The sequence below is a fragment of the Eublepharis macularius genome, chromosome 6 (assembly GCF_028583425.1).
Source record: "Eublepharis macularius isolate TG4126 chromosome 6, MPM_Emac_v1.0, whole genome shotgun sequence".
Taxonomy (NCBI): domain Eukaryota; kingdom Metazoa; phylum Chordata; class Lepidosauria; order Squamata; family Eublepharidae; genus Eublepharis; species Eublepharis macularius.
This window is the reverse complement of record NC_072795.1, coordinates 5,971,804-5,999,166: the sequence shown is the minus strand read 5'-3', so window position 1 is coordinate 5,999,166 and position 27,363 is coordinate 5,971,804. Positions and strand designations below refer to the sequence as shown.

Genomic DNA, 27,363 nt, shown 5'->3' with positions numbered 1-27,363 from the left:
ACCCTCCCCTGGGAGTGATCCCCCAGCCCCAAACTGCAGTTTACTCCGGAGTAAGGGAGACGTGACTGCGAAGCACGATGTGGCCCATTCCTGCGCACCCTCCTCAATGCCTATCCCTGCCGAGGTAGAGAAGCCGCTTCCTCCCGCCCTTCACTCCCAACACAGCCAAAACGCCCCAAGCCAACAAACGCGCACCACCACGCGGCTGAAACCCCAGCACTCATACACGTGCTCTACTTCCTCCTAGCCACTTCCGCCAATCGGAACGGACCAATCGCGGGGCGCGCACTGCCCAATTCCGCCTCCCCATTGGTTGCCGCCTCTTTCACCCCGCCTCTCACCGGGACGCGCTTTCTAACTGGGCGAGACGGGAGCCGCCGCCATTGTTAAACTCCGCCTGCTTCGGGGGAAGGGAAAGCCCACTGAGTGGCCGTCCATCTCAGCGAGGAGGCGGGCCGAGGGAGGCTGTACGACCTTTGATTGGCTGAGGCGGCAGCTTGCGGGGGGTGGCCGGGAGGCGGAGCGTCGCCAGCCTCGACCTCACTCTTTCCGACTCAGGCCGAGACTCGAGTGTGGCGCTAGCGTCGTGCGGTGGTGCTCTCGGCTCGCTCGACATCCGGACAACTCGGCCGCCATTATGGTGAAGCTCGCCAAGGTGAGCCCGCGCGGCCTAACGGAGGGAGAAGGGGAGCGGGCGCCGGCGGGGAAAGGGCCTTTTTTTTAAAAATCCCTGAAGGGGCTTCGAAAAGCTGCTGAGGCGGCGAAGTGGGGAGGGCCTCGGCCTGGCGCGTGCAGTGCAGTTTCAAGGGCCCTCCCGCGCATTATTCTATGAGGGAAGCGAGAGAGAAAAAAAGGGAGGGAATTGCCGTTTCAAGCCCACCCCCCACCATTCTTAATCCCCCCTTTTTTTCACCGCTCCCTTATTGGCTTGTGAGGCGAGCGCGTCGCCATAGAACGTTCGGCGGTTTTCAGGCTCCCCCTCCTCCCGCGCGCCGCGCTCTCCCCCTTTCAAAGCCGAGGAGGAGAGAGCGCGTGCGCGGCCGGAGTTTCTAGGCGCCCCTCGCTCGACGTCGCGCGCGCGAGTAAGCGGCCTGCTGGCGCGAGGGGAGGAGAGGCGCGCGCCTGCCCCCTTTCCTTTTGTGCGTGCGCGCGCGCGCGCTTTTTCTCCCTCCTCCTCTTGCCGCCACGTGATGCGGCCCTGGAGTCGGGGCGGCACGTGGAAGGGGAGGAAATTGCCCCCGCGGCCGCTTCTCTCGCCCTTTGCAGCGCCACGCGGTGCTGCTCACAGGAGCGAGGCCCGGGGATCCCTGACGGGAGCGGCGCCTCTGCTGGCGAGGGAGGCCCGCTGGAGGTCCCACGTGGGCAGAGGCCTCCTGCGGCCCGCGCCCTTCTCCACGTGCTGTGCACGCCCATGCCTGCCCCGAGGGGGCGAGTCCTGTTCAGTTGCCCGGGGGAGCGCTTGCTGGGTTGGTTCGTGGCGTTTAATTTCCTGTTCGCAGCCCGAGGAACTCGGGAGAGCCACGATACACTCCACTACCGCCCCCTTTTCGTTCGCACAGCGAGGCGGGTTAGGCAGACTGGTCCCCAGGCGCCTGGCGTGCTTCTCTTCAGTGGTGGCTCGCACCTGGGTCTGCAAATCCTGCTCGCGTTCTATAACCGTGGCTCTCCAAAGCTCATAGCTTGGAGATCTAGTTGGTCTTTTAAGGTGTTGTTGGACCCAGATCTTGCGCTTATGCAGGCGTTACATCTAACCACCTGAAACTGGCACGATGTGAGGGACGTCTAAAAGAGCTGGTGGGTACATGTGGTACATTGCATGCTGTCAGTAAGCTGTACTCTGGGAAAGTACTGAGATCTTAATGGGTTGAGCTTACATTATAAAGTGAACTGTCAACATGCAAGCTGCACACCTTTTTTCCCCTTACAAGAGCTGCCAAAACCACAGTGGTCAGCAACCAAAAGCCCTTGGGCCACATTCAGACTCCTTAGTGCTGCCGGTAAGAAGGGGATGGGTCCTTGACCTGGCTAGCCCAATTTTGTGAGATCTCAGAAGCTAAGCAAAGCCAGCCTGGGTTACTCATTGGATGGGAGACCTCCAGGGTTGCAGAGGCAGGCAATGGCCAACCACCCTTTGTTAGTCTCTTGCCCTGAAACTCCCAGCATAAGCCAGCTATGACTTGACACCACTTTCTTCCACCACCACTGTTGTAAAGGGCTAATATTAGTTGAGATTCTCTTCTCTTTTTTTTGCCATCTGTTAAATCTGCAGTTGGTTTTTGTTCCAGGAAAAATGAAAAGTAAAAGCTTGATATGGCGTGCTTTATTGGAACCTGTTTAAATTAGCAGTGTTTGCTTTCCAAACATTGCATCGAGGAAGGCACAGACAGCGTATGCTTGATTTTATTCCTAGAAAATGTATGTCATTCTCTGAACTTGAGTTTTGTTTCAGCCATGGGCAGGGTGGCATTCGATCTAGCGCTGCCAACCTCCAGGTGGTGGCTGGAGATCTCATCAAATTACACATGATCTCTAAGCTACAGAGATTAGTTCCCCTGGAGAAAATTGCTGCTTTGGAGGGTGGGGTCTATGGCATTATATCCTGCTGAGGTCCTGCCCCTTTTCTAACCTCGTCCTCTCCAGGCTCCACCTCCAAAATCTCCCAAGAGAAAAGCTGGACTTAAACCAAAGAGCTGGTATGGTGTAAAGGACTAGGGTCTAGGAGACCCAGGTTTAAATCCCCACTCTGTAATGGAAGCTCAGTGGGTGACTCTGGGCCAGTCACACTCCAAGCCTAAGCGACTTCACAAAGTGTTAGAGTTGTACCCTGGGCCTCTGAGATAAAATATCTCAGTAGCAAATGTTTTCTATGCTGCTATGACTTAAAGGCGTGTAAGAAATTCTCAAAAGCTTCAGTGCTCAAATTCCCAACATATTGCCTGCTTTCTGCACATATCAAATCAGTTCATTAGTCCATTTTAAATTGCTGTTTTTTAATTATTTGGGCTGTAGTAAAAGCTTAATCTTCGCTTGTACTATTTCTTTCAGAACGTTAAAAACCAACCTAAACCGAAAAAAATGGCTCCCCCTCCACCGAAAGAAGTCGATGATAGTGAAGAAGAGGATTCTTCAGAGGACGAGGAAGTGAGCAGTGAGGAAGAGGTGAGAATTTATCACGTGGGCACTCAAGACACCTCTGTACATTTTTCTGTATCGAATTTATTTGCCTCTGCCCCCCAGAGTGGGGCAGAGTGATTTTCATAGAAACGGTTAGGTATGTCAGCGTTTCTGTGGTGGAAAGCTGTCGCTATACAACATCTTCCCGTTTTGCTAAGGTATTTTCAGCTGTCCTTGCAGAGCCCACCTACCCCTCCAAAAAAACCACAGGTAGATGTGATAGACAAAGTGCACAGGCCACGTGCAAAACCACATCATGAAAACCGGCCTCATTTCAAATGGCACCCACCCAGCTATCGTTCCTTGCAGCAGTCCTGCCACATGGTAATATATATTGAATCTAATTTGGACGTCTCTTATAACAATATGTATTGCAGCCTAGACAACTTTCCCCGTTCTTTTTCACATAATCTTTTGTCGAACAGTGCCTTGTAAGGAAAGTCCCAAGTTTGGCAGGTATGCTGTAGGATAAGCTTGATATTCCTGGTTCTTGGTGGGTTATGTCTTTCTGCCTGTGTCTTAGTACCTCTGGGTAGCACTGCTGATGGTGCACTCTGCTCCTTGCCTTGCCTCAGATGCTCGCTCAGAAGAAAGCAGTCACTCCAGCAAAAGCTGCTAACAAAAAAGCAGCTACCCCGGCCAAGAAGGCAGTCGCAACCCCGGCCAAGAAAGCAGTCGCAACCCCGGCAAAGAAGGTTGCTACTCCTCCAGCAAAGAAGACTCCAGTCCCTACCAAAGGAGCAAAAAACGGGAAGAATGCAAAGAAAGAAGAGAGTGACGAGGAGGAAGATGAGGAGGAGGAGGAGGACGAAGAAGATAGTGAAGATGAAGGTGAATCAGGTGAAAACACTACTTTCTGAGTTTATTGCCTTGTTTATTCGATTTAAATAGAAAGACAGGGCAAAGTGTTGGGAAGTTATCTGCTTATTCAAAAGAAGAAAGGGATTAGAAGCAGAAGTTCTTGTGCAGAAGTTGCTGTGTGTGCTGAGCACTTAATGTTTGTAACAGCAGCCTTGCGGCCTCCGATGACTGGTCTGCCTGGTGCAGCACCTTTTCCCAGATGTGCCGAATCGCCTGCAGACAGGAACGCAAAGGCCAGAGCCTTCATTCATTGTTGCCACGTCGCCCCAAAGTACTTTTTACTTTGGGCTTAGATTGGAGAAACTCTTCTTAGGATTGCCCAGTCAAGCTTTACCGCCTCTGAACAAAATGTTTCCATTTTAGCCATTAGTCCCCTCTGCTTATGGTCCTCTTTATATTTTGCGATAATTAGTTCCACAAGTTAAATGTGTTATCTAAAAACCTATTTTTACGTGTCAACAAGGCACTGCATATCAACTTAGTTGGGGGTATCTCCAAGTTCTAGTGTTTGGAGGGGGGGGTGGAATTTTCATGATTTTATAAACCTTTGAATTCTTTCCTCCCATTAGTCAACTTTTTTTCTAACGGGAAAGCCCAAAACACATTTTAGGAAAAGGTACTCCAATTTCCTGTTCGCTTTTGGCGCCTTTGGCTGTTTGGCTTGGAGTTGTAGGGACGGTTTCATTGTTCTCTAAAAGAGATGATTTTAATGGTAGCTTTCGGGGACACCATGTAGTAAGCATGTGACCGCTGCATGAAGCGACTTGGATTTTAAGATCAGCGACAGTGCAAAGCTAGACTGTGGCATTTTGCACTCGCTCCAGCTTCTCAACTATTCTTAAACTGTTACACACACACAGCTTTCAAGGCAGGTTATACACACTCCTGTGTGTAAACTGCCTTGAAAGCTGAGGATCCGAGAGATGGTTTTCGGTTCTCTGCCTTGTAGGAGAGGGCTCAGTGGGCATATTACTTGCAGGCACACTAGTGGTTCTCTGTATCCTGTACTAGCGAACAATCAAATTGCTTGCTACAGATGAGTCCGAGACAGAGCCTCCTGTGCCAGTAAAGAAGCTAGGAGCCCAGATTGCAGCCAAGAAACCTGTAGCTGCATCAGCTAAACAGGAGTCTGAAGATGAGGAAGACGATGAAGAGGACGACGAGGATGACGAAGAAGATGGTGAGTCGTGTTTTCTCAGAAGTCTTGCGTACAGGATGTTGGCTAGATAGCCGACTACCCTGGTGTGTAAAGTTGCTGAAGAGAAATACCGGGTTGGAAAAGAAGAGCCTTTCGTGAAAATGGCTAGACCTTGCCAGCGATCGTTGCACTTGCTTCAGATAGCCAGTAAGCAGAGAGGGGAGGATGTGGGGGGCCCCACGTGGCCAGTGAAGGTTCAAGGAGCGCTGTGAGAAAGAGCTTGGCAAGAAATCCAGGCCCATGGCAAAAACATTCCCTGGTGGACTTATCACCAAATAGTATCGAGATTGAAGGATCAAATTCTCAAAAGAAGGCAGGAGAGAGAAGGGGAAATGTTATGTAGTTAGGTTTAAGGAAATTTAAACGTACTGTTACTCCCAAAGCTATGATACCTGTATTGTTTATATGTTTATTGGCTATATAAGATTGTATAACATTCAGTTTACTGTCTGAGTTAGAATCTGTATAACTTTTATATTATGCACTTCTTTTACTTTAATTTCTTTGCCATAATAAAATTCTTAATTAAAAATCAGAGAGAGAGAGCTTGGCCGCCTTGGGTTTCCTTGATGGCCAGCACAAATGATGAGCATTGGGACTTAATACTGATGTTTGCTGTGATGTCTCAGTTGCGTACTGATGTGTTGGGCCCAAGCATAGTTGTGGAGCAGAGTTCTGATCCTCTGGCTTCGCTGAACTGGGACAGCATGTGGGGTCGGGGTGTGTGTGTGTGTGTGTGTGTCACCCGTGCTGCTGAGACGTCCCAAAAAATCCAGGCAACTCTGGGCCAGACTTGCCCAACAGTCAACACTAAGTAGTGACAAACCGAGGGCAACCCTGAGTGCACAGAACCAGTACAAAATATGTAAACAAAACCTAGGGATAAGTAATCAATCGGACCAGTTAAATCCAAATATAAATATAAAGTGTAATTCTTTTAGACACGGAATAGTGCAACCCAGAGATTTAGATAACACCATTTCATTATGTACAAACATTATTGAGGAAATTTAAATGGCCATCATAGTCGGGTAAGTACAAAGAACAGTCTTTAGTCAATTGACTAAGACTGTTCTTTGTACTTAGCCGACTATAATGGTCATTTAAATGTTTGTACGTAATGAAACTGTGTTATCTAAATCTTTGGGTTGCACAATTTAGTGTCTAAAAGAATTGCGCTGTATATTTATATTTGGATTTAACGGGTCCAGTTGATTATTTATACAACATTCAAAACTGTCTAGTTTAAAATACTGCCACTACTTCCATTCTTCGTGAAATCTGATGGTGTCGAATGAGCGGAAGGGGGCAGCTTTTCTACACCTAGGGGGCATACGCTCCTTTGAATAAACCCAAAGCCTTCAGCTGTGATTCAACGCCCGCCATTGCCTTAGAGTACCGCGATTTCCTTAACCGGCTCCTCTTCTGAAAGGAGCAAGAAGAATTGCAGTGGCGCTTGTGCTGTGGCTCCATTTGTGACCTGTTAATAAATCGGCTGCCTTATTTCAGACTCTGAAGAGGAGCTTATGGACACCACCCCAGCCAAAGGGAAGAAAGCCGTTCCAGCCAAGCTTGCCCCAGTAAAGGCTGCCGCAGGAGATTCTGAGGATGAGGAAGATGAAGAAGATGACGATGACGACGAAGATGATGATGACGAGGAGGAGGAGGAAGAGGAAGAAGGTGAGTTGAATGTGCCCGTTTGCTTTTATTATGTGAAGAATCGATCTAGTCCTTTAGTCTGTCTGTATCTTGAAGAGCTTCTCTTGCCTTTCCTTTTTGATCCCGATGCTGGAAATGATGATTCCTCGCTGAGGTGATGTGATAAAATTCACATATGAACTCCACAAAAGATAGTCAAGTCCTGATCCAGCTGTCTTTTGTGACACGTGCTCTGTCTCCCCCTCTGAGATCTTTCTGACAGCTGTGTTATCTTTTTTTGTTTCCAACCCCCCACCCCACCCCCGGATAGAAACTGCAGAAAAATCTGGAAAGCGGAAGAAGGAAATGGCCAAACAAAAAGGCACTCCAGATGCCAAGAAAAAGAAAATAGAAGGTGAGTGGCCAGCAGCGTCCTGAGTGTTCGCCTTACAATGGCTAATTGTTCTTGAATTTGTGGTGTCCGTCCCGCATCTCTCCCTATCCTATTATTCTTTCCAAGGATAATTATTCTTTCCAAGGGTAAGCAGCTGTAGATATACAAGCCAGTGTCACCATTCTGACAGTGTGGCATGTTCAGGAATCAAATCTTAGGGGATGTCTGTCAAAAGGAGCATGCCTGATATCCAGTGGCTGGGCATGTTGGGGAATGAGAGAGGGATTAGTGTCTGTCCCTGTGTGAGCCCTTTCGCATGTTCCAGTCCCCCTTCTAGTGCAGCAATTAGGACAGTCTTGCTGTGAGTGGCAGTCTTGCTTAACTCTGTCGCTGGGAGTGAGTATCCTAGGTCTCATTGATGTCGTCCTCTGGGTAGGTGCTTCCATCCTCCTTCCCTGGGATTCAGGCAAAATACAAACTTCATCTTCCATACATGCCTCATTATGGGTGTCCTGCCACTCAAATCCAGCTGCCAAAGGAGAAAAAAGATCTCAGTACCTCGTAAACGCTGAAAAAGTTGTTGCTGTTTTTGGGGTTTTCTTCCATTTGTATCTGCAGCAGTCTTAATATTGTGTAGCTGCCAGTATGAGCGCTGTGTCCGTGCGCATGTGTGTGTTACCTGCTGTCAAGTCGCTTCCGACTTTTGACAACCCCTGTGAGTTAGTGACCTCCAAACTGTTCCATAATTGACAGCATTGCTCAGGTCTTGCAAGCTTACTGTGACTAAATGCCAAAGATCTTTTCTTTGGAAGCTGGTATATTCAAAGTCGCTGTGGTTTGACGTAGCCCACTCTGCTCATTATTCAAAGTCGCTAGTATAACGGGTTTTCAATTAATTTTTTAGAAACTTCCTTTTCCCTCTTCATGGGTAATCTGAACGCGAACAAGGACTTTGATGAACTGAAGGCTGCCATCCGGGATTTCTTTGCCAAAAAGGACCTGCAAGTCCAAGAAGTCAGAATAGGCAACTCAAAGTAAGAACTGCACTTGCTCAGCCATGACTGACTTCAAAAAGTAAGAGCTTTGCTATATGAAACATCCTTCACTGGTTCAGCTTGGAAGTCTCCAGGGGGTGCAGCTCTTAACAGCCAACCTGTGCCTGTTGCATCTGGAAGCAGCGGGCCCGGGAGGGTTTACAAAGGGGCCTCCAGCGTGGTGCCCGTGGGTGCCGTGGTACCTGCTGATGACCCCTTTCCTGGCGACCACCAGATGTGTTTTAGAAAGCTGATGGGACCAGGGGAAGCTTTTGCCCGGAGGGGCTTCTGATTCTCCATGGGAGATTTGGCAGTGCAGAATTCTTTAATATTGCTTTGGTAGTATCTGCCACCACTATAGAAGGATCTTCACTGTGTGACCGAGTTAAGCGGCAGCAGCCATTTTGTGGCTGGGTCTACCTCCTGCGGCACCCATTTTGTGGGTGCGCTCAAAATTGTGTAAAGTTGCCTGCAGGATCAAAAACGTTGGGCTGCAGGGTGATTACAGCAGTGTTTGCATCTTGAGGATCGGGGGGGGTGGAGAGTTATGACAGCAAGAGCTTGGGAAGAAGGCATTTCATGCTGCAGACTAACACGGCGAACTCCTCTGCATTAAAGTAACGCAGTCGGGGAGTTTTGCTTGGGGTGAGATCTTGTTTAGTCACTTTGCCTGTGCCAGAAGCCGGGTGCGTTTTTGACACAGGAAGGCTCTGGTAGCAGAAGGAAACTTTGTTACGCTTGCTTCAATTTGCTGTAGTTTTGGAAGCACTGCAAACCGGCAGCTCATCCACAAAATACCATGATTTTCTTTGTATTTCCGGAAGGCGAGAGCCCTGTTTGCGCAAGGAGTTAGCTGCTTTCAGTTGTATCCAGAGTCAAATGAAAATTTATAGTTAGGGATGAATATTAATAGTTCTCCCTTTTGTGCCACAGGAGGTTTGGCTATGTAGACTTCTCTTCAGAAGCAGAGCTGGATAAAGCGCTAAAGCTCAACGGGAAGAAGTTCATGGGCTTGGAAATGAAACTGGAGAAGGCAAAGAGTAAAGAGAGCATAATAGAGAACAAGAAAGGTAAGCACAGCTGCCTTGGCTGGCTCTTGCCGAGGTTAAAGAGGTGCTAGACCGCCTTGCTTTCATTTTGTATTCATGCCATGCTATTTCACCAGCTCAGCATTCTTGCGGATGCATTTCTAACCCCCCCCCCCAGGGGGGGCGGGGTGCAATCTGAATTTGTTTGAAGGCAGGCCTTGGTAGAGACTTCCCTAGCGGAGCTCCCCTTCTGGTACAGTTGGGTCTTCCCTGGTTTCCCTAGAGCTCTCTGAGTAGGAATCAGTGCTAGCGGTTTAAAGTTTCCTTGTTCGTCTTCCTTTCAGAGAGAGATGCAAGAACCCTGTTTGTGAAGAACCTTGCTTACAATATAACCCAAGAGGACCTGCAGGAAGTGTTTGCGGATGCCGTGGAAATCAGGCTGGTGTTCAAGGATGGAAGCAGCAAAGGGTATGGAGTTGCGGTTGTTGTCATCTGTTTAAATTCCTGGGAAAGTATACCATGTGTTACTCTCCCCCCCTCCCCCCCCCCCCACCAGCTTACTGCCAGAATATATCAGTTGGGGCTGCATTTAATACAACTGTTAGAAACCATTTCCCTAAGGAGAAATGTTGGCTCAAAAACCTCTCCCAATTTTAGGATTGCCTACATTGAATTTAAATCTGAAGCCGATGCGGAGAAAGCAATGGAGGAGAAACAAGGAATGGAACTTGAGGGTCGTTCCATCATCCTTGACTACACAGGAGAGAAAAGCCAGCAGGGCGTTAAGCCACAGCCAGGTAACGCAATAAATGCAGTGATGTCACGGGCTGCCAAAGGCACCATACAGGAGCCGCCGTTGTCTTTGGGAGCCTACCATATTAGCGGGGGGGGGCGTGCCTCCATCTGTGGCCTTGGCAAGAAAGGAAATGGGCTTCCTTGGGATATTTCTTCCCTCCCTCTATAAACACAGCTGAGGGGCTGCATCCTACCCCCCCCCCCAATAGCCACAAAAACGTGTGTGAAAACACGTTTTACGACAAAAACCATTTAACTCAAGTCACAGAAGGGTAAATTGAGTCAGGATTCCAGTGCCAAGAGAGGCGCCTCGGAGGTCTGCTTAGAACGCGGAATAGTCCGGTGTGTCTTCTGCGCAGGTGCGGAGTCCAAAACCCTTGTTGTGAACAACCTCGCCTACGACGCCACAGAGGAAGCTCTCCAGGATGTGTTTGAGAAAGCGTCGGCTATCAGGATCCCGCAGAACCCCCAGGGGAGGCCTAAAGGGTACGTAGGGACAGGCTTGAGGCGGCTTCATGGGAGCAAAGTCTGCGAGCAGGTGGGGTCATGGGACTTCCCTCTGCAAATCACTGTCTGCTGTCACCTCGTGCAAGAGTATATATACACCCCCTTTTTTAAAAAAATCCAACTTCTCTCGGTCCAGGTATGCTTTTGTAGAGTTCCCCACAGTCGAAGATGCGAAGGAAGCCATGAGTTCCTGCAACAAAACAGAGATTGAAGGCCGGACAATCAGATTGGAATACAGCACTCCTGGAGGCCAAAACAGGAACTTCAACAGTAGAGGAGGATTTGGCCGTAAGCCAGCCCTAGTCAAGCTAATTGGGGGAAGGCGGCCCAGTTCTTAATTCTTATTACAATTCTGGAATGAAATAGTGGGGGGGGGGGTTGTACTTTCCTGGTGCCTCCGTTCTAAGCATGTCAGTAAAGTGTGCGGTCGGGGAGATGCCCCCCCCCCTCCTTAAAGTCAACACTCTAGAAGTTAATCTGTGGCTGTTTCCCCTTCTATTTAGAACAAAGCAAGACCCTCTTTGTGAAAGGCCTGTCCGAGGACACCACAGAAGAAACGCTGCGAGAGTCATTTGATGGTTCTGTCGGTGCAAGAATCGTCACAGACAGAGACACGGGTTCATCCAAAGGGTATGCGCAGAGCCCAAGAGTGCTTTGTTGAGCATGGGGAAAGGCTGCTGGCCTGCGCTGGAAAGCCCGCATAGCCGAAGCACTTTTAAGTGAGAAATGGGACTTTCTGCCCTTCTCAATGAGCTCCTTCCTGCTGTGAACCCAGTGGCAGGTAATGGATTCGCCCGAGAAGAAGAGCAAGACCACAGTGCTGATTGTTGAGCGCCTCTGTGTGCTTCAGGTGCGCACAACAGTCGTCCCGTGGCACAGCTTTGCCAGTTGTCTGCAGGTTCTAGAGCATGCAGTAAGCCTAGGTTGGCTGTAGCCCGTCCCCACCCCAGTGCAGCTCATGGTTTGCCTTCCCTCCAAGCAGCCATTCCTAAAGTGGCGTAGATACTGGGGGCTTGGCCAGGGGAACAAAATGAGGACACACTAGCCTGGGAAATGACTGATTTCCTGCTGAAAAACCCTGATCGGTGCTTGCCTTTTTAAAACCCTAACTTGCTCAGGTGCAGAATGACTACAGAGGGGAGCTGTGTTATGACTTCCCCCTCCATGAGGTTAACTGAAGATTCGCTGTGTTTCTAGAGGCTCTGTGTGAGTACAGAGCACCAGGTCAGATAACATTGTAACTGGAGAATCTGCTCTCAGAAGTTGTCCGCATAGCTCAGTGTGCAGAAGACTTAAAATGCCGGCTTTCTGCAAGCATTAGGAAGGCTACGTTTTCTGTGAATGTCTCAGATCTTCAGTGAGAGTGATGCTAATGCTTTGCAGATGCCTGGAGGTCTTTTGGCAGAAAGGTGGGCTAAGAAATCCAAGAGGCAGGCCTTGATGTTTGAATAAGCAACTTCAGAGCTTGAGGTGCATCTTTTCCGGCTAGGAAGGTCTTGTGTGCTTCCTGTACCAAGAGCCAAGCCAGACAAGCAAAGAGATGAGAGCTGGCTGTGGTTAGAGGCATGTCATACACCGTTTTCTTTTTGCGGCCCGTCCATCTCCTTAAAATATCTAATCTGGCTCCTTAGATCTGAAGTAAAGGTTAAGAGCTCATCTGTAGAAGCTGCATCTCTTGGCAACAGCATCTTCCTTGCCTCAAGCGTTGCTTTCAAGTGGAATGGCAGCAAAGGGCCATTTCCGAACATGTTTGCCTACTGCGTGGGCGGAGTGTATTTGCCACCTTGAAACGTTTCCTTTTCTAGGTACGGCTTTGTGGACTTCAGCTGCCCAGAAGATGCCAAAGCAGCAAAAGAAGCCATGGAAGATGGGGAGATAGATGGCAACAAAGTGACACTTGACTTTGCCAAGCCCAAGGGGGGTGATCAACGTGGGGGCGGTGGCTTCGGCCGAGGTGGTCGAGGCGGACGAGGCGGCAGAGGAGGATTCGGCGGACGAGGTGGCAGAGGCTTTGGAGGTAACTGCTGTTGCAAGCCCCACTTGCTGAGAAAGCTCTTTCGGCATTTAACTGGAGCACTCTTGAGCTGTGGATTTGCATCTGAATTTTCTCATCTCTCTCTTAGGCAGAGGAGGCGGCTTCCGGGGAGGCAGAGGTGGTGGCGGAGATCACAAACCACAAGGGAAAAAGATAAAATTTGACGATTGAGTGGCTTGTTGTATCTGAAAGGACTCTGGGGTTTTTAATTCTGTCACCAAACAATGACGGAGCCTTCTGAGGACATTCCAAGATGCGTCGCAGTCCCTTAAGAGTTACTTGGGAAAAATTCCTTTCAATGAAGAAACAGCCATTTTGACTGCCTTGCCACACATAATGAACTTTTAAAGAGCAACAAGAGATGTTGGGAGTTGACCTGTGTCCGTGCATTGTCCCGAATTTATAATGTTTTACCCCCATGTACAAAAAAATAACTTCCTTATACATTTCTGTAGTTCCTCCTTTTTGTTTATTTCTTGCTGTAAAAATGCAAAATGTTTTATCACTTGTCTTGGCACACTGTCGTGGACAGATTAAAGGGCCTAAATGGATTCGCGTGTGTCCTTGCAGAATACCCGAACAAGCTGCACGTTAGGTCGTCTTCCCTGGTGGAGGAGGGAGGCTGGGAAGAAGGACAAAGCGTAGAATTGGCAGTGCTACTTAACTGTGCATCCTCCTCCCCCCCCTTGCGATATTAGAAATTTTTCAGAAGAGTTAACTGTCTTGCATAGTCTGTTTCCGTTTAGGTTGTTGGTTGGGTGCATCATAAAAATGAAAATGCCTCACTCTGTCTGTGGGTCTCCTATGCCAGAGCTCATTGAGTTAGATGGCACAGAAGAAGCTGTGTTTGTCATGGTTTTGCTGTATGAGAGGCTGAATAATTTTTAATAAAGTCTTAGGTACTCTTTAATTTTTAAAAAGGTATATAATTCCATGTTTCCTTTTCATGCAATGTCGACAGCTGTACGTGACCAGCTAGCTTATTTCAGAGGGAGGAGAAAGGTTTGTGCCTTTCTGCGGCCAGAAGGTTGCCTAGGTGGATTTTGGAAGAAGGATCTACTATTCATATGACTCTGAAAATAAATGCCGGGTGACTGCCGACCTGTGTATCTTTTCATGAGCCCTCGTAATGCTGTTTTAGGGAAGAATTGGGCAAATGGCTGACTTCAAGTTCTGGCACAGCCACATGCTGATTCCAAGAGGCAACTAGTGTGCAGCAGTGTTTGTCAATGGCCAACACTAACGAACAAAGTAGGAGTCAGAAAAGAGCCAGTTTGGTGTAGTGGTTATGAGCGCGGGACTCTAGAGAGCTGGGTTTGATTCCCCACTCCTCTACTTGAAGCCAGCTGGGTGACCTTGGCTCAGTCACAGCTCTCTGGAGCTCTCTCAGCCTCACCCACCTCACAGGGTGTTGGGATAATAATGACATACTTTGTAAAGCGCTCTGAGTGGGTGTTAAATCATCCTGAAGGGCAGTATATAAATCGAATATTTAACACACACACACCCCATTGACGACAGTTCCGAGCACTGACTTGTGAAGCGTTTTATGCAACTTGAAAGCTCGCACCAAGTGCCATCTATGTTTTTTTTATCTTGAATGGTTGCAGAGCGCATAATGATGTGGAGAATTCGGCATCCCAAACATTCAGCTTTCTGGTAAAAGGGGAAAAGAGACAAACCAGTGCAAAAACGGGTAGTGCTTTAAGGAAAAATTTCCTCTAGCATCTGGCTTCACTACCATATACCATGTTCTGCCCCAGCGTTGTTTGTGTTAACAAAAGGATCTCGGGCTTGGAGTTGAAGTGGCAGCATGAGTCGTCTGCAACCCAGGTAAAGACCATTTTAGGTTGTGACAGCAGACTTGGGAACTTCTTAAATGGAGGAATGGCGACACCGTGGAGCAGCACTTTTGAGAAAGGAAGACGAACACTCAGCTGTTTGGAGAAGCAAGTCCTGTGTTTGCTTAAGTCTGCTGTGATGATCGTGCGCTTCAAATAACTGAAGGACTGTTGCACAGAATAGGGCAAGACCTCTCCTGTGAGGGTAGCAAAGCATAAACCATTAGGAGAAACTCGCAAAGGGTGTTCACCAACTCCCACCAAGAGGGACTTTAAGTGGCGGCTCTCAAGCATCCATCAGAGGCTCTAACTTGATTTTCCTGCTTTGCGTAGAAGATGGGCTGCATGGTTTATAAGCCCCTTCCAACTTCCTGATGGTGAAAGGCACTGGGGGCTAGGGGAGGCCAAAGTTAAAATCCTTGTTCTTTTGTGTAACCTGCTGGGTGGCCCAGGGACTGTACAGGCTTCATCTATTCTCCCCCTCAAATGATGTGGGAATGAAATGAACTCTGAATGCTGTTGAATCAGTGTTGTCTACTGGCAACAGTACTGCAGGATCTCAGAGGTGTCTCAAAGATAATTTCAGCTGAGGGCTGAACCTAAAACCTAACGCTCTGCAAATAAGCCTTTTAAAGTATCAAGATTGTCCTTAAGTCCCCCACCCCACCCTTTCCAGCCGGGAGTATGAGACCAAAGGTCTCGGCATTGATATGATCTGCGTTAGTCAGCTTAAGAGGGTGGGTGGAGGAAAACTGGAGCCTCTTTTCCCACCTATGAGATGCAGTATGACTTTTAATGCAAGAAAATAAAGAGCTCGTGAGATTGCTAAATCAGACCTAAATTGTCCTGGTGGTTGTGAGAGTGCCTGAAATGAGGCCTAGAAATCCCTGCGGGGTATGCAAATTAGAGAGGAGAAAAAGCTAGGGAAATGCAGCCATTTTGAAAAATTGTGTTGGAGAAGCGCCTAAAGGCCACTGAGCAAATGGAAGAAGTGGTTTGGCTGAAGAATTCTCTGGACACTAGAGGGCAGCAGTGCACAAGGGAAGAACACGGCGAGGCGCTTGAAACCTTTGATGTATTTCAAAGCTGCTTTGCAGAATGGCAAAGGAGGCGTCAGTTTTAAATGAAAATCTTAGTAGGAAATGAAAGTCTTATAAGGAAAGTACTTTTGTGTTAGCTGAAGTTTTGAAGCTAGGGAGGTTATTGCAGGTGGGCGCATTCGTTTTGTGCCTTTGCAAAATCAGGTTCCAAAAGCAGTGGCTAGGGTTGCCAGCCTCCAGGTAGTGGCTGGAGATCTCCTGGAATTACAACTGGTCTCCAGGCCACAGCGATCAGTTCACCTGGAGAACATGGCTGCTTTAGAGGGTGGACTCTATGGAATGATGCCATGCCAAGGTCTTTTTGCTCCGCAAACCCCACTTTCTCCAGGTTTCACTCCCTAGATCTCCAGGAATTTCCTAACTTGGAGCTGGCAACCCTACTTCAGGCTTCAGCTAAGCCCTTTGACTATTCCCTTCTAGCCCTTTTAACACCAACTGTGTAGCTTTATCAGTCTACATATGTCCTCTTTTCCAAACTCAACAAACAACTGCAGTTTCCCTAACATGCCTCTTATTTAGGTGCTGGACAACAGTGGCAAAAATCACACACTTAGCAGTTCAGTTGGGCTTCCAGAATGTTCAAAATATAACATTATTATTTACAGAACGTACACCTGGCTTTCTGCCCTCATCAGGACCACCAAGGGGTCAGATTAAAAACACGCATCATAAAAAACACCTTTAAAACTAAATCTCATTATCCAAATAATTAAAACCAAGTTAAAATACACATTCAACACAGTAAGATGACCCCGTCTTACTTAAATCTGTAGACTGGGGACATGAACAGATGAAATCTGAGAAAAGTGCCACGTTTGCAGACATCGGAAATCTTTAAAAAGAATACATTGGGGGGTTAAAACCCTCCCAAAAGATAAAACGAGCTCCTCCAGCTTTAAGAAATTAATGCTTTCAGTAGCAATTGCTAGGCAACCACAACAGCCTGTGTTTCTGTTAAGTAAAAGGCAGGGCCCTTCCAAGGCTATTTTGGCCTTTGAGGAAGGGCTCCTTAGGTCCAGACCCAGAAGCAACGTGTATAATTCACCTAGGCCCAGCTGCTCAATAGCCACCACCCCGCAATATCCAGCTTCAGACTAGCACCTGTGAGATCTGGGTTTGAACTCTGCCATAGAATCTTGCTGGGTGACTTTGGATGAACCTACCTTATAGGGTTGTTGTTGCGTTAAACTGGAAAACAATGCTTTAAATCCACACTGGGAGAAATACATAGGTATAAATGTAGCAAATAATTTTGTTTATATACCGCCTTTCTTCCCAATGGGGACCCAAAGCAGCTTACACCATTATCCTCTCTTCCATTTTTATCTTCACAGCAACCCTGTGAAGTAGGTTTGGCTGAGAGTAGAACTTGCTCATGGTCACCCCATGGCAGTGCAGGAATTCCAACCTGGGTCACTTCACTGGCTTAATAAATATATCTGAAGATGGGAGGGGGGCACATAAAAGTGTGGGTGGGTGGAAGAGAGAGAAGCAAGTGGGGAGAGTTGAGGATATTGGTGCTGCCAGATGGAAGGAAAGAAAAAACTGTGCGGAGAGGGAGAAACAGGAAATTGAGGTGCCCCTCGCAAGTCCTTGTAGGGGTGGAAAGTGGAAGCTGAGTTTGAGAGCGGCTTACTTCATCCCAACAGGAGGTTTGAGCAGAGGTTTCCCTGGAGTATTGCTCAGACTATTCTCTGCCTTGCTGGTTCTCCGTTTGGCAAGTCTTCCTTTTCACAGGTGCAACAGCCTATGGATCTCAGTGTCAGGGCAGAAAATACTGACTTCTTACCATATAGCCTCATGGAACATCTTTTTCTTTGACTTCCTCATAGGCAATTCTAGGACCTGGCCTCCCTCACACTGTTGAGCCTGTCTCGGAGATGTCGCCCCTATTCTTGATATCTGGCTAATTCTGTGTCTTTTCAACATGGAGGCACAGTTGGGGCAAATCATGGCTTACAAACTAATTTGAATCTATTTAAAAAAATTATGCCTGGGGTGTAGCAAAATCTGGTTTGGCAACTCAGGGTTTGGTTTGGCCTTTTTAAAAATCTTTTCTGCTTTTACATGCCTGCCTTTATTAAAGAGGCTTAACCAGAAAAAGTAAATTGGTGGTAGTACAATGAATGTGTGACCCACTTTATGTGCTACTAGCAACAAAGCCCGTTGTGTTTGACAATTCAACAGGCTCTAGCGGGGCCTTGTGACGGCATGCACCGCCCCAACAGTGTTCCTGTGCTCCGCAGTGGGCCGATTTTGGCCTCAAACAGGTGGAAATCAGGCCATTGCACTTCTCTGCGCTTTGGGGTGGAATGACAGGCAAGCCGCGCTGCCCCCTGTGCCCCCTGCCTCGGATCCAGCCTTGGGGGGAACGCTTGAGGGCAGAGCGCAGACCAGCCGGGCATGCCCCATGCCGGCTGGCCTAATCGGGACTGGGGAGGGCAGAGCCGACCTGCAGAGGCCTTCACAGATTGCGCCTGCGCCAGGATAACAGGGTGAGTGGTCTGGAACACGCTTATCCTTTTATGTAGTAAGATGTATGTATGACCTCCACACACACAAATTAAGGTGTTGTAATCTTAGAAAGCGTGGGCGACAGACGTTTTACTCTTGCCTCGCTGACAGTCTTTGAAGAGCAAATTTTCCACCTGTCCTGGCAGAAGGGCCAACCCTGGGAAAATGGGAAGCACCTGGACCCTGTTAAGCAACGAAGTCTAAAAGGTCTGTAGGGTGCCCATTCTTGGTTCACTGATATCCTTAAAACTCCCCCCTTGCCCTCAAACTTCCTTGATGTCGCAGCAGCCGTTTATGGCATTTCCTCGTTTATTGCGCTCTGGAATGTTTGCATTGTGGCTTCAAGCTGCTAGATTAACAAAGAACGTCCTCCATCGTCTGTTGGCCCTGGCACAGGAGCTGCAGTGGGCACCAGGGTTGCACAACCAACGTACTCGGTAGCCAAACATGCATCCTTCGGCTCTCCTAGAACATTAACTTTGTCCCCTAGCCTCTGGGAAACATGACACCTTCCAGTTTCGTAGGTTCCAGGAAAGCCTCCTTAGGTTTAGTCGTTTTGTTTATCCCGTTGCTCTCTCCAGCGTCAAGAGCAAATGACAGCAGCGGCCCTAACTCAGTGGCAGAAGAGGCCACGCTCAGTCCTGACTGCATGCAGCTACAAGAGGATCGCAGGGCGCAAGGGGCTGGGAAAGGCCTGAGCCCCCGGAGAGACTGTGCCCGTCTCTGCATCAGGCATTTCCACCTGTTCACCACAAGGAGGCGCAATGGGAAGGGCCCAAGTTGCAGATGCGTGAGCTTTGCAGTAGCGAAGCCTCAGCTTGGGAAGGTTTTGATAAATTGGAAGATGCTGTATTGAGTTTCACAGGCCAATGGTCTCAGTCTATTCACTGCAAATGCCTGTCCCTTATGTAGAAATTGAATGAAACGGGTTAAGAGGAATCCTTGCCTCGCTCATTTGTCTAATTTCAATAGTCCAGATAATTGGCCTGCTAGGCAAAAACCTAAACAGTTAAGGACAGTATGGAATTTCTGAATGAGCTCCGCAAATCATTAATCTATAGTAAAGGTCAAGGTAGCCCCCCTGTGCAAGCACCGAGTCATTACTGACCCATGGGGGGGACGTCGCATCACGACGTTTTCTTGGCAGAGTTTTGACGGGGTGGTTTGCCATTGCCTTCCCCAGTCATCTACACTTTACCCCCAGGAAACTGGGTACTCATTTTACCGACCTCAGAAGGACGGAAGGCTGAGTCAACCTTGAGCCAGCTACCTAAACCTGTCTATCTGAATACCAAACCGTGACCAACTTACTCAAATTCAGTGAAATATACTATAACTCAAATATATGAAACTTGAAATACACAACTTTATTAAATTTGTTATATTACTCTATATGCAGCAGCTAGCTTATACCAGCAGTTACAGCTTTGAGAAAGGGGCATCCAAACACGGGAACCTCTTGCTGGCGAACCCGTCAGCGGTTACATGAGTACTTTAGAAATTTCATTGTTAAAATTGATGTTTGGTAAAGCTGATTGTGTCTCGGCAAGTCTTGAATGAATTATATTTATGTTAGACCCTATATGTTATATGTTATGTTAGATGGTCTCTCTATGAATTTATCACGCCGTTTGAGATTGTTTCAATTTACTGCTGCTTGCATGTAATATAAATAACTCTACTTACTCTGGAAGCAGACTTGTTTGGAGCTGGTATAAGCTAGCTGCTGCATATAGAGTAATATAACAAATTTAATAAAGTTGTGTATTTCAAGTTTCATATATTTGAGTTATAGTGTATTTCACTGAATTTGAGTAAGTTGGTCACGGTTTGGTATTCAGATAGACAGTTTTTTCCGTGCCTCTCTCAACTGTTTGGCTACCTAAACCCAGCTTCCGCCAGGATCGAACTCAGGTCATGAACAGATCTTGGGCTGCAGTACTGCAGCTTACCACTCTACGCCACAGGGCTCTTAGGGCCAAGCTACACATGACGAATGACACTTGAACGGCAAGTGGATTGAGTGGAGGGCAAGTGAACAGGGAGAAATACACTTGCTGTTCAAGTGTCATTTGTCATGTGTAGCTTGGCCCATAGTATAGTAGTAGTAGTGGCTAATTTAGCCCATAATCTCACTCCACAAAGGTCCAGAGGAGTTAGCCGTGTTAGTCTGTAGTAGCAAAATCAAAAAGAGTCCAGTAGCACCTTTAAGACTAACCAATTTTATTTTATTGTAGCATAAGCTTTCGAGAATCAAGTTCTCTTCATCAGATGCCTGATCCGAACTGGTCAAATACAGAAGAGGAGGGGAGGGGAAAGAACAGGACATATATCACAAGAAGACAGAATGCAATTTCGGATCAGGCATCTGATGAAGAGAACTTGATTCTCGAAAGCTTATGCTACAATAAAATAAAATTGGTTAGTCTTAAAGGTGCTACTGGACTCTTTTTGACTCCACAAAGGGAATCAAAAGCCCCCTTAAGATCCATAAACCTTGCAAAAAGATAACTGCCAAGCAAATCTGTTTCTCAGCTCGATGATAAAACACTAAGCAAGGATCCAAGACAGAGAAACCTCTTCTGAAGTCTGTTTGTTCCCAGCCCAGAGTTTAAGTACCTGAAAAGAGGAGCTAAAATTTGAGCCCACCGAAGTGGATTCACTTTAAACAAGTCATTGAGAATGAGATCTGACCCAGGAATTTCCCCCCAATGTTAACTACTTTGTTATCAGTAACAGGTAACAGGTGGCCATGTTGGTAACTGGGCAAGGGAGGCAACTGGTGTTGGATTCACCGTCATTAGATTAATAGAAAACAGATTAGTAAAATAAGTTTCCCATAGAGTAATAAGCTCACCTGAAGTCACAAAGTAGTCAATCAAACTGGCTCTTTACAGGCAAAGTTTGTTACCAACCCCAAGGCATCCATTTACAATTTGTAAATCAAATTTGGCCAATTCAAGCTTTAAACCCAGCATCCTTGGACTGTCTATTAAACCATGCCAAGCCAAGATTCTTTGCTTTTAGGTCCCAGAAGGTTCATCTTCCTTATTAGTTCACAGAAGTTTCATCATCATATTATTAGGTCACAGAAGTTTCATCCTCTCTACAAATTCTGTCATGAAGCTCTTCCCCGCCCTCAAGCAGAAATCAATGATTTGAATAGAGAAATTTAAAATTGGCAATTGCAGTACCCAGATACGCCCAATTTTTAAAATACCTGGAGAATTTAATAGAAGGATATAAACAGATCATATAATTAAAGAGACGGTGTCTCATATAATTCTGGGTATAAAAATTGGATCATCAACCAAGAGAAGTTCAAAGGATTTTTGAAAACCAGAAAACTGAGACCAAACCAGCCTGTGGTCTACCGACAACCGGACCAGTCGTGGCCGCCTGAGAATGAATCAAACAGGGAAAAAATAAATCAGTTTCCTGTAGTAGATAATATCACAAGAAACTAGACAAGATTTAGTTTCTAAACAACTAGTCCTGGCCTGCCAGCTAAATAAATCTTCATTGTTCCTCACCATCTGTGTCCAGTCCAAACAGCTGTGAAAATTAGGGTTGCCAGCTCCTGACGGGAAATTCCTGGAGATTTGGGAGGAGGAGCCTGGAGAGGGTGGGATTTGGAGAGGGGAGGGGCTTCAGCTGCTGATAATGCCATAGAGTCCACCTTCCAAGGCAGCCATTTTCTCCAGAGGAACTGATCTCTGTCACCTGGATATCAGTTGTAATTCCAGATCTCCAGCCACCGCCTGGAAGTTGGCAAGCCTATGTGAAAAGAAGTTGATACTTACCTCACGATTAAAGACATTATTCTAGTAGGGTCCCAAATGAGTGCCCTGTAGGGAGCACAAAGTTTACCAACCATTTAATCAAAGCATGTATCCCCCCCTTTTTTTACGAGTTGTGGACAGCTGAAGTTTAAACAAATAAAACGAGGGACCAGAAAGTGTAGCAGCCATAAGGCCCGAGGGAAGTTATTTCTCTCATTCTGCCCTCTCCATCACGCCTTCCTTCTTGAAATCCCGAAGCCAAGGGATACCCCTACCTGGGGTGGCCCCCCTGCCCAGATAAGTCATCTGCAAAGAGTTCGAGTCCTCACTTGCTCCTCTTCCTGGCATCTCTAGGGGCTTTCCTTTTAGATTTGGCCTGGCTTTATACTTTGAGGTTAGAAACTTAACAGAGGATCATAGCGTTGGAAGGTACCTCCACGGTCATCTAGTCCAACCCCATGCACAATGCAGGAAATTCACAACTATCTTCCCACCCCACACCCCCAGTGACCCCTGCTCCATGCCCAGAAGATGGCAAAAAACCTCCAGGATCCCTGGCCAAACTGGCCTGGAAAAAATTGCTTCCTGACTAGGGTTGCCAGCTCCAAGTTGGGAAATTCCTATAGCTCTAGGGGTTGAAACCTGGAGAAACCTGGAGAAAGTGGGGTTTGGGGAGGGAAAGAAACTTGGCATGGCATAATTCCATAGAGTCCACCCCCCAAAGTAGCCATTTTCTCCAGGTGAACTGATCTCTGTGGCCTGGAGACCAGTTGTAAATCCGAGAGATCTTCAGCCACTACCTGGAGGTTGGCAACCCTATTCCTGACCCCCAAGAGGCGATCGACCTTACGCTGCACATGTAAGAAGGGGCCACAAGAACTAAGCACTGATGTAGCCCTTCCTGCCCTCCCTTTCATGATCTGCCCAGGTTCGCAGAATCAGCATTGCTGTCAGGCAGCCATCTAGCCTCTGCTTAAAAACCTCCAAAGAAGGAGAGCCCACCACCTCCCGAGGAAGCCTGTTCTACCAAGGGACCGCTCCAACTGTCAGGAAGTTCTTCCTAATGTTTAGCTAAAAACTCTTTTGATTTCATTTCAACCCGGTGGTTCTGGTCCGATCTTCTGGGGCAACGGAAAGCAACTCCATGCCAGGTTGTTGGGCTGCTAAACCTCTCGAGAAACCTGGGGTCGTTCTGGTGACGATGGCATGACAGAGCGTGTCACTCTGCCTGCAGGAGGCCAAGTTCAACACAGGTGTGTCCTTTTACTCTCTTGTCGTTTCCAGGAAGCTGCAAGCAGCCTGAGCAGCAGGGCAGATGGCCCCTGGAACTGGCACAGCCACATTCCCCTGTCATCTTTCCGAGTCAGTCCACTTGCCCGTGTAGACTTTGGATCTTATCTGATTTGTTTCAACGCAAAGTGCTATGCAAAAGTTTCCTTGTTGAGGCGGGCCAGGCGCTGTGTGGTTCCCCTACTATTTCTTTAGATTTATACGGAGAGTTTTCAGCTGTCAACACAGACATCTGGCCCGTCCCATCATGAGAGCTGAGGTTGGAGGAAGAATATTGCCTTTGTAGTACCTATTTAACTGCCCTGCCAATTGAGAGCTTCTTCCCCAGCGCCACTTTCTGTGCCCCGGCCTGCAGAGGTGAGGCGGGTGGCGACCAGAAACAAGGATTTTCGAAAGCAGCACCTTAGCTATGGCACCTTATCCATGGAATGCTCTCCCTTAAGGTTCACCCACCTTACCCTTCTTTGATGCCAGGCCAAAGCTTTTCTTACCCAGCTTTTTAGTGAAAGGATTTCACCTTTTTAAAGCTGCTTTTATGGGTCATTTCCTGCCTGATGTTTCTTTCCAACTATATGTCCTCAGCTAAAAGCAGGGCTTTTTTTCTGGGAAAAGAGGTGGTGGAACTCAGGACCACACAATGACGTCACTTTGGATCAGCTGGAACAAGGGGGGAGTTTTTAAAAGTTTAAATTGCCCTTGGCAAAAATGGTCACATGGCCGGTGGCCCCGCCCCCTGATCTCCAGACAGAGGGGAGTGTAGATTGGAGGGCAATCTACACTCCCCTCTGTCTGGAGGTCAGGGGGCGGGGCCACCGGCCATGTGACCATTTTCAAGTGGTGCCGGAACGCCGTTCCACCGTGTTCCAGCTGAAAAAAAGCCCAGGCTAAAAGGTGCAGTGGCGCGGAGGGCAATCTAAACTCCCCTCTGTCTGGAGATCAGGGGGCGGGGCCACCGGCCATGTGACCATTTTCAAGAGGTGCCGGAACGCCGTTCCACCACGTTCCAGCTGAAAAAAAAGCCCTGGCTAAAAGGTACAGAGACTTAACTTTTTTTTAACAATGAAAGCTGGGAATTCAGAGGAGCTGGAAGGCAGTGGCAAGATAGTTGTGACATAATCCTATAGCTTGCTAGCAAGAAATAATAACAACATTTTGAAAATAATAACATTTGCCCTCTGGTGGTGTGAGGGGGAATGTCAGCCACAGAGGGTCGAAGCAAGGAACATGCAGGAAAAATTGTGGATTCTCTTTTACCGTTATGAATGCTTTTATATTTCACATCTGTGCAATGGGAATATTTAGTGTCTCTGTAACCGAACTACAGCCTGCCCCGATTAAGATAAACCAGATGGCCCCCATGTCTTTAACAGCAGCTTGAAGTGCAGAAATCAGCAGGCCGGGCGTTTCCCAGTATAGAAATAAGAGCACTGGTGACTGTGGAAAGAGCCATCAAGTCACAGCTGCCTTACGGCGACCCCTGCTGGGGTTTTCATGGCAAGAGGCTAACAGAGGTGGTTTGCCATTGCCTGCCTCTGCAACCCTGGTCTTCTTTGGAGTTCCCCTCCAATGCCTAAGGAAGGCCCACCCTGCTTAGCTTCTGAGATCTGACGAGATTCGGCGTGCCTGGGCAATAATGGCATTACCAATCCATAATGGCTGCAGCTGGAGTCATGTGTTAATTCACAGCTGCACCAGCAAGTTGAGAAGCTGGCGACCTCAGAACCTGCTACATTGCTTGCTATCTCAGCAAATCAGACAGGACTCTCTTGTTCCATAGAAGTATGCACAAGACTCCTGACACGAGAGTCAAAGAGATCTGGATGTACATAAAAGAGCAGGTATGAATCATGGTTACACTGGACTGAGGGTGTCACCACATGAGACAAAATACACTCGAATTACATGGGTAATTCGAGTATATTTTGTAATTTGAGTGTAATTCAAGGAGCCCCGTGGCACAGAGTGGTAAACTGCAGTACTGCAGTCCAAGCTCTGCTCACAACCTGAGTTCGATCCTGGCAGAGGTCAGGTTCAGGTAGCCAGTTCAAGGCTGACTCAGCCTTCCATCCTTCTGAGGTTGGTAAAATGAGTACCCAGTTTCCAGGGGGTATAGATGACTGGGGAAGGCAATGGCAAACCGCCCCATAAAAAGTCTGCCAAGAAAACGTGAATGTGACGTCCCCCCATGGGTCAGTGATGACTCGGTGCTTGCACAGGGGACTACCTTTACCTCAAGTGTAATTCAAGTGTATTTTGTCTTGTGTGGTTTCATCCTAAGTTGCCTTTTGCCAACTGCAGCTGGCTAGCCAGCCATGGCTGTTCCTGGGGAGAAAAGAGCCAGCCACTGCGGTGCATACCCTGGTTACGTCTAGATTAGATTACTGCCATGCACCTTGTGTGGGACTGCCCTTGGAAAGTGTGCAGAATCTTCAGATGGTGCATCTAAACTAGCTCCAAATCTTTGGGGCACAATTCAAGGTGCTAGTAGGGTCAAAGCCCTACATAGCTTGGGACCAGCATAGCCGAAGGACTGCTCAATCCCTTATGGACCTACCCAACCACTACAGTCATCTTCCAAGGTTTCCCCCACCTTCCAAGATCAGGTAGGTGCCAATCCAGAAGCGGGGCCTCCTTAGTCGTGGCGCCAACACTCTGGAATTCTCTCCCCAGAGAGACTTGCCTGCCCCCTTCTGTTGCCATCTTATGCCAACAACAGGTGAAGACTTTTTCATCTGGCATTCCCTTCCTGCCCTATGTTTTAATGTTTTTGTGTATTTTTATTTTTTTTAATGTTTTTATGTATTTTTATGTTTTTTTAATGTTTTTGTGTGTTTTTATGTTTGTGGGTGTAGGTGTGTTAACTTCGTTTTAATGCTGTATTTTTGTTTGGTTTTAATGCCTTTTAAGACATGTTTTAATTATGTATGGTTTTAATCTGTTAGCTGCCTTGGTGGCTCTAATCAGACAGGGTATACATTTTTGTAAATACAAATAATAAAATAGAAAAGATCTGGGATCAAATCCATACTTTCCCGTGGACCTGGCCAGCTGCTAGTCACGCTTCCTTAGATTAATCTACTTCACAAGGTTGTTGGGAAAAGGGGAGATATTTAGATTCTTTAGCAGGGAGGCAGAATAAAAATGTGATAAATACGGTTTTTAGAGAGTGAGCTTGTGGAATCTCAAAGCCTTCATTTTTACACCAATGACTGGAGTATACTTGTGTGTGTTTTTTTTACCCAAAACTTTATTTAGAAACCAAAATATTCATAAATTCTATTGGATTTCTATGAATAGCCCCCCCCCCCAAGCAACACAAAGATCTCTGCACCCACCCACTCATTCACGCACCACGTATTCTACAGCATATGCTATAAATAGACATTCAGCGATACTGCAGGCACGGATAAATTAGAGACAGGCCGCCGTCTGCAGGCCTTCACATAAATAGAGATTGCAGGATTCCACCGCAAGCGATGGGCGTCGGGCTCTGCCCTTGTCTTGATAGCGTACCTGCCCTTCCATCGGAAGCATAAACGGGCAGCCATATGAGAGTTACCTCTTGGGCAGGGAGGGAGCGGTTCTATCCTTCCTCGCTCCCTCCCTCATCATAAATAAGAAGAGTTCACGGTAGCAACATCCATAGAACAAGAGTCTCGCTGTTGGTTCGTCAGAAGTGTGACACAACAGTGTACGGAGCATTCCCAGTTTGAAGAATTGTTCATGCAGGTAGGATGAGAAGACAGGTAGGAGCAAGGGAGACTCTGCCCTAGTCTTGGTCCCCCTTGCTTGCCATTTAGGAATGTGTTTCTAGTCGGCTGCAAATATGCTTTGCAGTCCATTTGGAATGGTAGTAAGCACAAGTAACCCACGAAACTACCCCTCCCGCTCCTTCATCTGCATTAAGGGACGTGTGACACACATTTCTGTCGCACACGTCCCACTTCCAATACAGCCTTCATGGCCAAAACACCACTTCGCACCCGACTTCTGCATTCCAAAAGTACACGTTTTCAAAATGCAACTCTGCAGGAAAACTTCTTAAAAAAAAAACTTTTACAGATCACGTGTGATGGCTGGAATGTTCCCTATAATGTTTTCATTGCTTTTTAATAAACGCGACTTTCATCAGCGATGGCTGTTGTGCCCCTTTTAAAACTGTCTGGAAGCGG

At 47.5% G+C, this 27,363-nt stretch overlaps 1 protein-coding gene and 2 non-coding genes across 6 annotated transcripts; all 3 read left to right on the top strand.

The window, feature by feature from the left end:
- The first annotated feature begins 546 nt into the window (after positions 1-546).
- Positions 547-13,215, top strand: NCL (nucleolin). 4 transcript variants are annotated; one of them, XM_054982747.1, is made up of 15 exons: positions 547-655; positions 3,046-3,159; positions 3,750-4,014; positions 5,072-5,215; positions 6,743-6,913; positions 7,203-7,286; positions 8,170-8,299; positions 9,233-9,369; positions 9,672-9,795; positions 9,985-10,124; positions 10,482-10,608; positions 10,766-10,917; positions 11,133-11,259; positions 12,435-12,646; positions 12,753-13,215. In XM_054982747.1, exons 1-15 carry the CDS (start codon positions 638-640, stop codon positions 12,833-12,835), a joined length of 2,028 nt encoding a protein of 675 aa, XP_054838722.1. In that variant the 5' UTR covers positions 547-637; the 3' UTR covers positions 12,836-13,215. The 4 variants fall into 4 exon arrangements, with proteins under 4 accessions (XP_054838722.1, XP_054838721.1, XP_054838719.1 ...); XM_054982746.1 differs by having other exon boundaries at positions 549-655; positions 3,750-4,005; positions 7,212-7,286; XM_054982744.1 differs by having other exon boundaries at positions 549-655; positions 3,750-4,005.
- LOC129332971 (small nucleolar RNA SNORD82) lies at positions 5,809-5,878 on the top strand. The gene has a single exon (XR_008597370.1). It is a non-coding gene; the product is annotated as a small nucleolar RNA SNORD82 (small nucleolar RNA).
- LOC129332972 (small nucleolar RNA SNORD20) lies at positions 7,023-7,103 on the top strand. Its single transcript, XR_008597371.1, has one exon. It is a non-coding gene; the product is annotated as a small nucleolar RNA SNORD20 (small nucleolar RNA).
- Positions 13,216-27,363: the final 14,148 nt, after the last annotated feature.

Coding starts and splice junctions, on each gene's coding strand:
- NCL (XM_054982747.1), top strand. Junction 10,125..10,481: donor GGGCGTTAAGCCACAGCCAG/GTAACGCAATAA, acceptor TCTTCTGCGCAG/GTGCGGAGTCCAAAACCCTT. Junction 12,647..12,752: donor AGGTGGCAGAGGCTTTGGAG/GTAACTGCTGTT, acceptor TCTCTCTCTTAG/GCAGAGGAGGCGGCTTCCGG.